We start from the raw sequence: 13,603 nt of genomic DNA, 5'->3' as shown, positions 1-13,603 counted from the left end.
GTAATAAACTGGATGAGCTTCCTTCTGTGTTTATCTTTGAATTTTCCTATCTTTGTCCTATTTATGATCCTACCTTTGGCATCTCTATAAGGAGGTGACCTGTAGTTTGTGACCTTTTAGCTGAACTGGAATCTGGTTTAACTTCCTCTGATAAAACAAGTTGCAAAACCTAAAATATAAAAATTGCACAATTATCATACAAGTCTGTAGTTCATATCTTGATGGGGATGGTTATATATTCCTCTTTTGAAACATGAACAAAAACCAAGGTGTGTGATTGAATATTACAAGACTGTACATAAAAATATGATACAATTTAAACAATTTAACAGAAATATACTTTTGATTTGACTTAATTCCATATGCTCAACTTCAAAATACAGCAAAACAAATAACAAGAGAAATTAACTCATGAAAGTGCATATTATTTACACAGAGGTCTAATATAATGTGTGTTTTTGTATTATATGTTATGTTTTTGTATTGTATGTTATGCTAAGGCAAAATAAATGATATGATATAATAATAAGAATTCCTTGTTCTATTAAGGACTTGTAGACAAATCTACCAGTAACATTCACAGGGGGCATAGCCTACCTGATGGAAGCATCCAGTATATGGAAGACCGAGGGCACATGTAACAAATCCTCCCTAGCGCTCTGAGTGTCCACACTATAAAGGTTTATGTGACAAATACCTGTGAGTTGGCCATACTGTACATATAACATCATCATGTCCATATTTGTCACACAACTTTATAGCATGGACAGAGCCTTTATCATACTAATTTCTTTTTACATATCAACCTGTGGATTGTACCTTTCCTTTAACAATGACCTTTACATAGTTTGGTTGGACATCAGTATCCATTAGTGATGTATCAAGGTGTTTAAAACATGCAACATCAAGAAGCAACGAACTGCCATCTTCACTATCTGTTAATGTGAAATCCAATCTAAAAATAGAAATACACATACAGTGTACACATATGTCAATGCCCTATGTTGTAAAGTCAATTCTAAAATTACAATCAAATACACATATTAATACTACTAAAATAGTGCTAATATAGAAAAAAGTCTAGTCAATAACATTCTAATAATGCTAAAATACTTTTGATACCACTTAAAATATACTGACAGTGTTAAATTTTAATGTTGATGCTTAATGTTGACCTATAATATGAGCATAATTAAAAATCAAAATACAATTTTCATGTGAGAAAAGAAACATTCTGGTTGTGTGTGCCTGTTATAAGTACAAATAAAGACAAAATGCAATTACTTTGCTTCGTTCACGTTTAATATTCTGCCATCATCTCCAACTAAACGCACAACACGTTTCTTTGGTTCAGGGCCATTTCTAGAAAAGAAGTTAAGAATAAATAAATCTCCAGCAGTACAATTCAATCAAAGGTGCAGAAAATCTTTTTTTGTGAAAAAATTATAATCATTACCTCTTAATGTCTTCTTTTTCCCGTTGTTTCCGGACGTGTTCATGAACTGCTTTCCGAGACTCTGGAGTAAATCCAACTTTTTCTTCCCAAAATCTGTACAACAAAATAAACTCTTACTCCAAGTGATTTATGCTCATGAAATTATTCTAAATCACAATACAATGTGGAGTTGAATAACTAAGTAGTTAACATGTTGACTGCCAGATCTTTTTTTTAAGGTTCCTTCCTGTGTGCCAAAACATGTTTACATGTACAAACATACTTTTTTGAAATTTTACCTAGTCAAAATGATGTGTCTAATAAAGTGGCGCGAAAATATTAGAGGACGAGTAAACTTGTCGGTGGCACTGTGACAGCACTTTTTATTGACTACGCCAAGTGCAACTATGCATGGGTTGATTTACGTACATGCGTCATTTGTAAGTTATCGTCTAGGAGTATCTTCCCTGAACTACCAGCCGTTAAGTCTTTGGTTCTACAATGTATAACAAGGAAGTAATAAACACTAGAATGTTACCCCAATTTTGACGAGTATATTCGTCCCTGGCACACTCAGCAACACCCTGTGGGATGAGTATACTCATCCCTGGCAGCCAACATGTTAAGATGCTTATCCTCTAATCGCGGGGTCCTGGGTCCAAATATTTTTCTTTTCGTCATGACTAAAAACAACCCCTCTCCCTAAGTTTCATAAAGAGACTTCGCTGATAAAAGCATTACAGGTAAATACATGATGCTAGATACCAAAATGTATCATACTTACTTGCTATTTTCTTCATCATCTTTGTCATCATCTAACCCATCTTCCTCCTCTTTCATATCTTGTACTCCACTGTACAACAGAAAATGTTTAAAAAATATTAACTTGAACAAGATCACTGATACAATTAAACAATGGCATACACTAGTAACAGGGACATTCCTCTCTTTTAAACAAGCAAATCACATTCAGAAACTGCTCTATTTCTGTTCCCTTGGTTTCAAAATCATGGATTAGATTATTACCCTTCACAAGCAATAGAGTATTGTCTGTTTATGTTGCCATAATATATGAAAAATTAATGTTACATTCAAGTTTTATTAAGTTACCTATGTGAATTTACATCAGTGTACCATCTGCCATCAAAACCTGGTTTCTTATTTAATTTACTAGCTTCTTTTTCCTCCTCTTCTTTCTTTTCTCTTTCCTGAATAAAACAATCGTTAAAAGTACAGGTGGTATAACAGTTGTAATCATAACACACACTTTTTTTAAGTTAACTTGATTTGAATTGTAAACTGTTATGATGGCCTTTGAAGAAATAAAATACAAACTGCAGCTTGGTGGTTAAGGTGTTTTCCTTACAATTCCAGGGTTACCAAAAGGTCCACTGATTAATCTCAAATAAAATAGTATAATACAATTGCATACTCCAAGTATCGAAATGCACGCCATCGTGTCGGGATTCAATATTTCAACATTAATTATGTCATCATCAAGAATGTGTTCAAATCCCATCAGCCACCAGGATGCATTTTTTTCACAATTAAAAACATCTCTACTCTCTAAGCCTCACAATGAGATTTAGTTAATACATATAAGATCACTGCTGTAATTAGCAAGTGAACTTGCTGTTGGATGTAAAATAATTTAAAATTGTGAAGAAACTTGTAAAGAAATATAATTACCCTTCTTATATGGTATTCCTTCTGCTGCTGGATGATGTTGGCCCTGACTCTGGGCAAATCTTGGACAGCTTTGATTCTTGCAGACTTCTCTACAACGGCACCATCCAAACGCTACAATAGCCAATTTGAAATAAATTGTAAATTTGTTTGATGCATAATTCTACAATAAACTGCTGATTTTCACAAACAAATTCGCTATGGCACAATCCATATTTTCAGCTTAGGAATAAATTCTACAAGTTCTTAATGACTGATTATGCAATAAACTGTAAAAATAATGTGCAAAAAATAGGGGCAAATCCAGCTTTGATTTGATCTACAGATTGTTAACACCATGGCATTGTCCAAACACTATGATTATCAAAGACCTTTGTAATAAATTCTAATATTGTAACTACCAATTAATGACCGACTTTACATGGAACTGGCAAAACAAGATGTAATCAGTGGTGGGGCCAAGACTTTAAATAGAGGTTACAGAGTGACATGTCAACAATTTCAAATTTATCTTGCTAAAGACATTTGCAATATTGCCAGTGGGGACACAGATTCCCCAAATACATATCATCAGAGATACTGCTTGACCGAAGAATAATACCTTAAGTTGTGGAAGAGTTGCAATCACATATTCCTGATAACCATCAAAATCAACACAGGGGTTGCCAGTCAAGAACCTGAAAGGAAATAATTGGTGAAGGTGTAATAACAATTAGCAAACAGGTACCAAAAGTTTAGGCTCCCATCTTTTTCAAGGTCACCATCATTTTATTGTACTATAAATACCATTGCAGTTATCACCTATATTTATCAATTACCTTCACACATATACAATTCGCCCTCCAAATTGAAACCACTTAAGTCTGGTTCTCACGAGAGCCCTAGTATCCTGATCGGGAGCTAACCGTTAGCGCTAACCGTTAGCACATGCGTGAGAACGCCCGATCGGTTAGCGCTAACCATTAGCGGTATCTGGATACGCTAACGGTTAGCAAGCGCTAACGGTTAGCAAGCGCTATCGGTTAGCAAGTTGAGGGCGTTTCTATCATCAACCAATCACACGTACGCATTTACAATTTCCAGTTTCTTTCTCCGGATCGGGATTTTCTTGCATGGACGCACGGCAGCTAACGGTTAGCAGGATCCGGATCCTGCTAACCGTTAGCTGCCGTGTGAGAACATAGCCAATGGGACCTAAAAACTTGTGGTGGTCTCCGAGTTCGGTCTCTACATAGAGGGTTAGCTTAGTTAATAAGATTGAAGATTGGTATTTGGTTCTTTGAAAAAGTGGTCTTGAATAAGAGGGGCTTTGAATTGGAGGGTACACTGTACTCTGATTAAAAAAAACCCCCTCCAAATCAGATCAAACATATTTTTAGTACTAGTAGAGTATGATCACTTACAATTCCTCCAAATTATAGTTCTGCTTCAGACATTCAATGCTTGTTAGCTCCCCGACAAAGTTAACTGTCAGGTCTAATTTCTTCAATGATTCGCAACCTGCAATTTAAAAAAAAAGCAACTTTAAATTTGTTTCCCTTGCTTTCACAACATCCAGCATGTAGTGCAGCGTGTAAGGTGTTGGACTTCTGATATTGAGATTGGGAGTTGGAGACCGATGCTCGTTGCATTGCTTGTGTCCTTGGGAAAGGCACTTTACTTACGTTCGCCTCAGGACACAGAATTAGGATGGTAGGATGATGTGGCATTGCAAGTATTAGTCTGTGGAGGTTGCACTTGTGCTGGTTTGATTATGGATCTGATGACCAGCGGTAATAATAACAATATCACCAGCACCATGTATCCCTTGGCAAAAGGTGCGGTAAAAATCTCAATAATATTATTATTATTATCCACTCTGTTGTGATAAAACTAAATTTCTTGGTAACATAGATTTCAAAGGGTGCCTAATGCCCAAACACAATCTGAGGAATATTTAGCTTCTTCCAGCATTGGGAATTACTACAAATTTTTGGTGGAAACAAATCATTGCTTTTCCACTGGTGACTGTACATCAAATTTATAATCGTATAAAACCAAAAAGATATGAGTTCCTACTGTGGTAAAATCTAAAAGAACCTGTCTCTATTCACAGTTTTACAATGCATCAATTTCTATTTAAAACTAATTACATTAGATTGAGGTAATTGTAATTTGCTGAATCTCTATATAGTCCTTCAAACAATCTTAATCTGTGCAAAAATCATCATACCATACATTTTGCATGATTCTGCTTTTTAACATTTCAGTGCAACTCTATACTTACATCATGCCCACAGTTTGCCTCTACTTACCCTCAAGATTTTCTATCCTTTCAATGTTGTTCAAAGCAAGGTTGAGATATTCCAATTTCTTCAAGCGTTTCACATTTTCTATGAATCAGAAATTCAAAAAAAATAAATAAATTAGATATTCATCTTACTTCATCTTACAATACAGGAAGTTAAAGCCTAGTGAAGGACTGTTCAGCAGTTGTTAAACTACCTTTTATTCTGAAGATCCTTGCTCCTAAAGGCTTTCCCTCTTGTGGAGCTATGTGTCAAAATTACATAAAAAACTTAAAAAAATATATTGTTTAAAGGTTTGCATGGCGAATTATTGTGTTAATTACTTGCGGTGCTTAAACATATTTTTTTGATTGGACTCTCTGCATATATTCTCCTCTGATAAATACTGAAGCAACTCAATCAAAACATTGAGATATTCTCAACAGCAGTTCTTTTCATAGTTATCTATGTGGTGTACCGCAAGCATTAACAGAAACTAAAACAGTAATCAATACACTTCAGTACAAAATAATTTTCATACTTAGTATTTAAAAACCGAAAGGTCCACTGATTAATCTCAGATAAGATAGTATAATGCATACTCCAAGTATCGCCATTCGTAATGATGACATAATTAATGTTGAAATATTGAACCCGACACAAATGGCGTGTATTTTGATACTTGGAGTATGTATTATACTATCTTAGTTTTTAAATGTTCACTATTTCTTACCTATTTTTGGTATTAAGTTGCTTTGCAAGTAAATAATCTTTAGCTCTCTACAAACTTTGTCAAGTAATTCAATTCTAAAATAGCACAATAAAAAATATAATTATGTTTTGTTTGTATTTCTTGTGGGTCTAATAATATATGTAGATGTCATTAGATTGAACATGCATTCATCTATCTCTGCCTGTAAAAATGTAAACATCCCAAGTTCTAACTCTCGTAACTACAGTAGTTGTGGCGCAGTGTATGGCCAACATATATTTACTTTTTATGCATTTTTTCCATTCTAAGTATGGAAACGTTAAGCAGCTACACACTGGAACACTCTTCCCTCTGCTCAACGTTTAGCTGTCTTTTACTTAACCAGGAAAGCTGTGTGCCTTCTTGTTAAATATACACATTTGTATTCAAGACACTTTCAATGAAGTGTAATGTGTAAATTTTAGGTAATAAATGATAATTGTGTTTTTAGATCTATCATTGTTTGTTAGATTGAGTGGAACAAACCATTGGCCTTGGGCACTGCTCCTGCCTTGCTCTTGATGTATTCTTGGTAATTTCATTCGTTTATTTTCACAAACAAATTCATGATTTATTTTGAAGTTAATGGTGTTAAGTTATACAACAGCTTTATGGCTATAATTAATAAGGGATCTTACTTTTCAATATCTTGCTGATGTAATGAAACTTCTTCCAGTGTAGACAACTCCATGTTATTGTGCTCAGCCCGACGCCGGATCAGATCTACAGTGACTATCAACAAGCACAAAAATGAATTCAGAAATTAAGTAGATACACTGTTTTGGTGTAATTAATTAATAAATTGCATAGTTAACTTGCAAATTTATTATTATTAAGTGACATCATTAAATATAAGGTATAAGGTACATTTCTAGAACTTACTTTGCACCATTGTGATTATGTACAGCTTCCTCTCAAAACAAGGTAAAGCCCATAAAATGGACCTACCGTAGTGATAGGTTCATACACAACAGAGTCAACAACAAGAAAGAAGTCAGTCTGGCCTGTTGGCTGAAATAAATGTGATTCAATAATATTTTTTAAATGATGGTTAGGCCTACATGCAGCAGCAGGTAACAAGAGGCTGATTAGGAACCACGGGGGCTTGTTGTAAGAAAGGCAGAGGTGAGGGTAGGTCTAATAATTAAATTAATAGGTGATCCTCCTATTATAGGCTAATGCCAACGGCCTATCTTATCTAGAACTGGGGGCCTGGAGCTTTCCAGGCAAAAAGGCAATAAACCAAAACAGCAACAAGTCAAAATGTCAATGACAAAACGGCAATAAACCAAAACAGCAACACTTTTTTACAAGAAGAGAAATGGACCATAACGGCAATACAGTGAGTCGCAATGGCAATAAGTGAAAACGACAATAAAATACTTATTTTGATGTATCAGTTCAGTTTATTTCACATCATCAAAATACTGTACAAAAAAGATAAAATGCGCACAAGGCAGGACAAACAAATATAACAATAAAAGATGATGAAAGGATGGCCTGTGAAAGTTTTCTTTAAGAAGTAAAAATTATTTCCAATGTGCTCCTACATAAAACCAATTATAAATATGAAAATGTTCAAGTATTCAAGTATTTTTATTCAAAATACAGAAAAAAAATGTGATAAATATACATTTTAAAAAGTGGGAAAAAGAGCCCATGGCAATATTCAATTTGCCTACAGAAGATCGGGCCAATTTCAAGATGATTTGAAAATTATAAACTGCGCCCAGCAGCGCTTGATCTTGGTATTGATTTTGCTCCTTTGTCGTTTTGGTCTAGGCCTATGCCTATTGCTGTTTTGGTATTTAATACAATTGCTGTTTTGGTTTATTGCTGTTTTGGTTTATTGCTGTTTTGGTTACAGCCGTTTTGGTTTATTGCCATTTTGACCTAGCATGGGCCTAGCCTAGAATAGGCTAGGCCTATGCCTAGAGGCCTTACTTATTATTTATTTGTATTAAACTTCTTTAATTTAATTAATGCTAAATTTTACATTTATAAATATGTAGGAGCCTAGGCCTAGAACCAAGGAAACGTACGCCTTTTTCCTTATACAATTTTATTAATGTTTACATTCTTACCAACACCTGCCACCTAAGCTAGGCGACTACGTCTAAAAAGCAGGAGGGAGCGGCCTAGGCCTAAAGCAATCGCCCAACATATGCAGGACCACCGGCTCGAGAGGTAGGAAGGAGGCTAGCCAGTCTTAGGCCTAAGCCTAGCCTAACTAAAAGTAGGCCTAGTACTCTAAAAGAGAGAGAAAAACATGTCAGTAAACCTTGCGGCTATGCCACACGTTCTGCTTAAAGAGTAATAATCAGATATGACTGAAAAAAAACACAAAATACCAAAACTATTATTAACAACAGCAGCCCATCTAGCCTCGCTCACAATCAAAAAACAAAGCAAGCATCATTCCACCATGGTTACGGTTCCGTAATTACATACACGGTGGTCGTGGATGTTATGATTTTCGGATCTGACTACGTGAATAAAACAAAACACAAAAATTAATTGTTTAATTTGCATATTTCATTAAGGTATCAGCTTTAACTAAAAAGTTTTCTCGCCATAAAAGGCCTACCCATATCCAGGCTCCCTTAGTAATTCTGTAAGAAAATTTAATTGTGCTAAAACTATATACCGGTACGCTCCACGACTAAACTCCATTCGAAAGCATTATTTTTCTTTTAATTACAATAGAACCCCACTTTTGGGACACCCCTATTCAGGGGACACCCCTATTAAGAGGACACTTTTCCGTGAAATGAGGGGAAATATGTCTTTTAACACTACGGCCAACCCTATTAAAGGGAACCCCTATTAATGGGGCGGGGACACCCCTATAAAGGGGACGGGGATACTTTCTGAGTGTACCAAATGGTCAAATAACCCCCCATATTAAGCGGACACTTAATTTTTTTAACATTGTATCACAACAACTACAACAGTCTCAAAAGTAAGAAAAATTCATTCAACTTTTAACACCTTTTGAGCATGAATAAACTTTCTCCCCTGAATCATAAGAGTAAACGTCGTTATAGGCCTACCGATGTGTTGGCCTACTCATGTAAACCAATCTTGTCAATTTTGATCCTTAACCATGGGGATTTCATTTCCTTTGTTTTTTTTTTCGTGTACTTTCATATAGGATTCTATAAGTCGTTACTCTATTCATGCTCCATTCATCCAATAGAAAGCTCAATACAGTATATCATTTATACAGCGATTTTTCTTTGTATTTATTGTAGTCGATATAATAAACTAAGCGCTTCTTTTTCCCTGGTCATTGGGTCCTCATGTTTTAAGTGTTACTACTGGGTACGTACTATACCTGTCTCTTATACACATCTGCCTCGCTCACAATCAAAAAACAAAGCAAGCATCATTCCACCATGGTTACGGTTCCGTAATTACATACACGGTGGTCGTGGATGTTATGATTTTCGGATCTGACTACGTGAATAAAACAAAACACAAAAATTAATTATTTAATTTGCATATTTCATTAAGGTATCAGCTTTAACTGAAAAGTTTTCTCGCCATAAAAGGCCTACCCATATCCAGGCTCCCTTAGTAATTCTGTAAGAAAATTTAATTGTGCTAAAACTATAGATACCGGTACGCTCCACGACTAAACTCCATTCGAAAGCATTATTTTTCTTTTAATTACAGTAGAACCCCACTTTTGGGACACCCCTATTCAGGGGACACCCCTATTAAGAGGACACTTTTCCGTGAAATGAGGGGAAATATGTCTTTTAACACTACGGCCAACCCTATTAAAGGGAACCCCTATTAATGGGGCGGGGACACCCCTATAAAGGGGACGGGGATACTTTCTGAGTGTACCAAATGGTCAAATAACCCCCCATATTAAGCGGACACTTAATTTTTTTAACATTGTATCACAACAACTACAACAGTCTCAAAAGTAAGAAAAATTCATTCAACTTTTAACACCTTTTGAGCATGAATAAACTTTCTCCCCTGAATCATAAGAGTAAACGTCGTTATAGGCCTACCGATGTGTTGGCCTACTCATGTAAACCAATCTTGTCAATTTTGATCCTTAACCATGGGGATTTCATTTCCTTTGTTTTTTTTTTCGTGTACTTTCATATAGGATTCTATAAGTCGTTACTCTATTCATGCTCCATTCATCCAATAGAAAGCTCAATACAGTATATCATTTATACAGCGATTTTTCTTTGTATTTATTGTAGTCGATATAATAAACTAAGCGCTTCTTTTTCCCTGGTCATTGGGTCCTCATGTTTTAAGTGTTACTACTGGTAAACATCGCAGGAGTAGGCTACCCCATCGGGTACCCATTTATACTCCTGGGTGGAGAGAAGCCATGCAGAGATGGTTTGATGAAATTGGGAGGGCATAAACATGTACTGTACCATACAGGCGTGTGTCTACATACAAGCCCGACAAGACAGGCGATTACAGGAGAAGCAATGCAGATAAAGTGCCTTGCATGCTCAAGGGCACAAGCGAAATGTAGGCTACAGTACAGGAGAAAATGAAACCCCGACTCGACCCCATACCGTTCCCGCTGCACCAAACCGCTTCTACAACATATAAAACTATTGTTGTTTTAATTAAATTTATGCTGATTTCATATTATAAATGAATTGTATTTGCAATGCAAATTGTTGCTATAAATTATAGTTCCGAAATTTTACTTATTTCAATAAAAATAAAATTATATAGAATGTAGGCCTATGTCATCGTTGTAAACATGCCAACAAACACCCCATAAGGGGACAATTTCGTGTTTTTGGTTAGTGTCCCCTGAATAGGAGTACCCTATTCAGGGGACACCCCCAGGGACACTTTTTTGGTCCCAAAGGTGTCCCCTTAATATAGGGTTCTACTGTATATCCAAACATGAATTTGATTGGTTCAGTAGTTTTATCGGACGAATCAGATTTATGAAGTCCATTAAAAACTTCTCCCTATAGGCACTTATACATTATGTCAAGCATTATGGCCATCTGATACTCACATGGATTCAGCGCTCTCTTATATATCAGGCAGTATGACCCCGACTGACTACATTATCCATATTTTAAACACTAAGATTACGATCGTAAGCTAGAGATTCTTATCGTAGTTTTAAGCAATAAAAATGTAGTTTTTTTTTGTACGAGCAGTTTATAAATGTCAGTTTTTGTTTAAAAAAAAAACAAAAACAAAAAAAAACAAAAAACATGGTTTTCTGATCGGTTCGCGCGTCGCCGCCGGGATGACCTGTACGGTTCCATTTTCTAATCATTGCTTGAAAACTATTTTTCCAGCAATTGAAATCTAGATAGATAAAAAATAATCAAGAATTTCTTTGATCAGTGAACATTTAAAGATGATATCCTGCACACCATGTTACTAATATTTCGGGTCTCGCTAAAAGTTATCTTCTATTTTAAATTACATGATTTTTCAGGTTCTTTCTTCCTTTCGTCGTCGCTTCATTTCTCTAAGGCTTAAATAATTAATCTGTATCTTATCAACAATTTTCGAATTCTTTATCAAACACCCTTTCAATGAGTTGGAAAACATCAGTTGTACAACGTATCTAAACATTTTCCCTCCTGAGCCTGGCTTTAAAGGACAACAAAGCTCTTTACTTACCTAATCATCGCTGAAATATCGCTTTACTCTATCAGTAGGTGTAAGTATAATTTTTGCTTTTATCTCTACAGTGTCTCGTGTTCATCCCCTCGCTTGCTCGGCTATGTGAGATACACCTGTTATAGAGTTCTTTCTTTCATCAGCTAACTTCTCTGTTTCAAGATTTTTTTTAATTTTCCCCCGCAAAACCAACAATAACACAAAAAAAACTCGTAACTTAAAAAACAACAAAACCAACATGAACTATTAACTTTCCGTAAACAACACAACCATCATGAACTATTATTCCATCGGAGATGTCTTTATCACCAGATGGAGAGGCAAATTTAATTAATGCCGCCTTGTTGAAAATGTTGGTTCACACCATGACACACTCGAAATGTATCAGGTTGACGCAATCTATCAGGTTGACGCACAATATGCCAGCACTCCAATATGCGGCTGTTCGATGGATATTTTCTACGCCCTATTGTGAAAAAGTTTAGCTAGGCTGTGACGTCACACAGTACGTACTATACTGTATATTTGCTGTGTAGGCAACTATATTTACGTTTGCTTCAATCTGGGTAGTGCGAGTTTGATTTTAAGTTGTTCCTTCTGAAAATATGTGGTGACTGATGTAGGAGCGTTGCTTTTGTTTGCGCCAAGGCATATATTGCTCAAGTATGAACCAAATTCGACAGGTGCCACCGGACAAGTGTTTATCTCCAAATAAAACGATGGATGGCGCCTATTTGTGTATAAAACCATAGAAGAAATAGATTTTTCCACTATATAATCATCAGTTGTCATCGAAGGTGTGATTTCCACAAGGCAAAATAATATTAGAAATGTAGTGCTCTCAAATTTGGTATACGCTGCAACGTCTGAAGGTTTAAAGGAATAGTGATCTAAATTCAATGATTTTATTTGAGATTTGTTTGATCTAAATTTTGGTGAAACAAACAGTGGCGTATCCAGAATTTTGATAAAAATATACTGAGTAAATAGGCCCTAATATTAATAATAGGCCTATCCGAAAGTGCAAAAAGGGCACAGCCTCAATTGGGAGAGGGCTGAGAGAGACTCAAGAAACATGTTAAGTTATGGTCTATGATGAATTCAATTCTTGCTTAAAGAAGATTTTCCTAAATAAATTCTAAAGCCGATTTTAAACAATATATTTTAGAAATTCTTTGTATTTGGTCTTAGCATTTGGTCAATTTGTACGTGGGAGAAATATCGCAGTCAATCGCAAACTTTTCCCACGTAAATAAAATAAAATAAGTGTCCTCGTTTTACGAGCGAAAATAAGGCTTTACGTCGGATGATTATGGCAATTTGTCCAGTCAGACTACTCTCATTAAACCCAAACGCAGTGGAGGATTAGGCATTATAATACCGTATTTATTCGAGTAAACGCCCCGCTTTCAATAAACGCCCCGCTTTCAATAAACGCCCCTTTTAGAGCAGGGGCGGCACCAGGAATTTCCCGAAGAGGGGTCCAAGCTCCTCAACAAGGGGTCCATCTCCCCGTCGGGGAAGCGTAGCCTCCCCCACCCCGGTCGGAAAAAAAATGAAATTTGTCGGGGAGGTTTATTTGTTATCAAAAAAATAATAGAATTTTGTGTTAATTATGGGATTCTTTATTTAAAAAGGATAACTTGATAGAAAACCATGCAAGTTAAGAGTCCCACTATCGGGGTACAGTCACCCTGTCGGAGGTACCAGCCCCTGTCTGCTCGCACTAAACAGTTTTCATCCCTTAGCTTAATAAGGCATGCTTGAATTGTACTTTCAGCGCTCGAGATTCGATTTTTCCCCGGCAACCTTGCTGGAAAT

At 35.9% G+C, this 13,603-nt stretch overlaps 2 protein-coding genes across 3 annotated transcripts in view; both read right to left on the bottom strand.

The window, feature by feature from the left end:
* The window catches only part of LOC117114195 (protein tilB homolog), a 10,749-nt gene extending 2,128 nt beyond the window's left edge, over positions 1-8,621 (bottom strand). The window contains exons 1-14 of one of the 2 annotated variants that reach the window (XM_033257785.1): positions 8,491-8,621; positions 7,022-7,150; positions 6,778-6,871; positions 6,122-6,195; positions 5,416-5,493; positions 4,525-4,621; positions 3,723-3,798; positions 3,125-3,235; positions 2,546-2,643; positions 2,220-2,288; positions 1,457-1,549; positions 1,285-1,362; positions 820-955; positions 74-169 (exon numbers count right to left, since the gene is read on the bottom strand). In XM_033257785.1, coding sequence (XP_033113676.1) covers positions 74-169; positions 820-955; positions 1,285-1,362; positions 1,457-1,549; positions 2,220-2,288; positions 2,546-2,643; positions 3,125-3,235; positions 3,723-3,798; positions 4,525-4,621; positions 5,416-5,493; positions 6,122-6,195; positions 6,778-6,871; positions 7,022-7,031 — 1,110 coding nt within the window. In that variant the 5' untranslated portion in view covers positions 7,032-7,150; positions 8,491-8,621. Of the gene's footprint in view, positions 1-73; positions 170-819; positions 956-1,284; positions 1,363-1,456; positions 1,550-2,219; positions 2,289-2,545; positions 2,644-3,124; positions 3,236-3,722; positions 3,799-4,524; positions 4,622-5,415; positions 5,494-6,121; positions 6,196-6,777; positions 6,872-7,021; positions 7,151-8,420 lie in introns of both variants that reach the window. The other variant, XM_033257786.1, reaches the window with a different exon arrangement.
* Positions 8,622-11,692: 3,071 nt separating this feature from the next.
* Positions 11,693-13,603, bottom strand: part of LOC117114199 — a 10,026-nt gene continuing 8,115 nt past the window's right edge. Inside the window, exon 3 of the mRNA XM_033257790.1 lies at positions 11,693-12,648. Within this exon, the coding sequence (XP_033113681.1) occupies positions 12,607-12,648 (42 nt within the window). The 3' untranslated portion in view covers positions 11,693-12,606. The remainder of the gene's footprint in view (positions 12,649-13,603) is intronic.

Source organism: Anneissia japonica, unplaced genomic scaffold (assembly GCF_011630105.1).
Source record: "Anneissia japonica isolate Jap-2015-1 unplaced genomic scaffold, ASM1163010v1 scaffold288108_len519018_cov203, whole genome shotgun sequence".
NCBI classification, from domain to species: domain Eukaryota; kingdom Metazoa; phylum Echinodermata; class Crinoidea; order Comatulida; family Comatulidae; genus Anneissia; species Anneissia japonica.
This window is presented reverse-complemented; position numbering and strand designations above follow the sequence as displayed.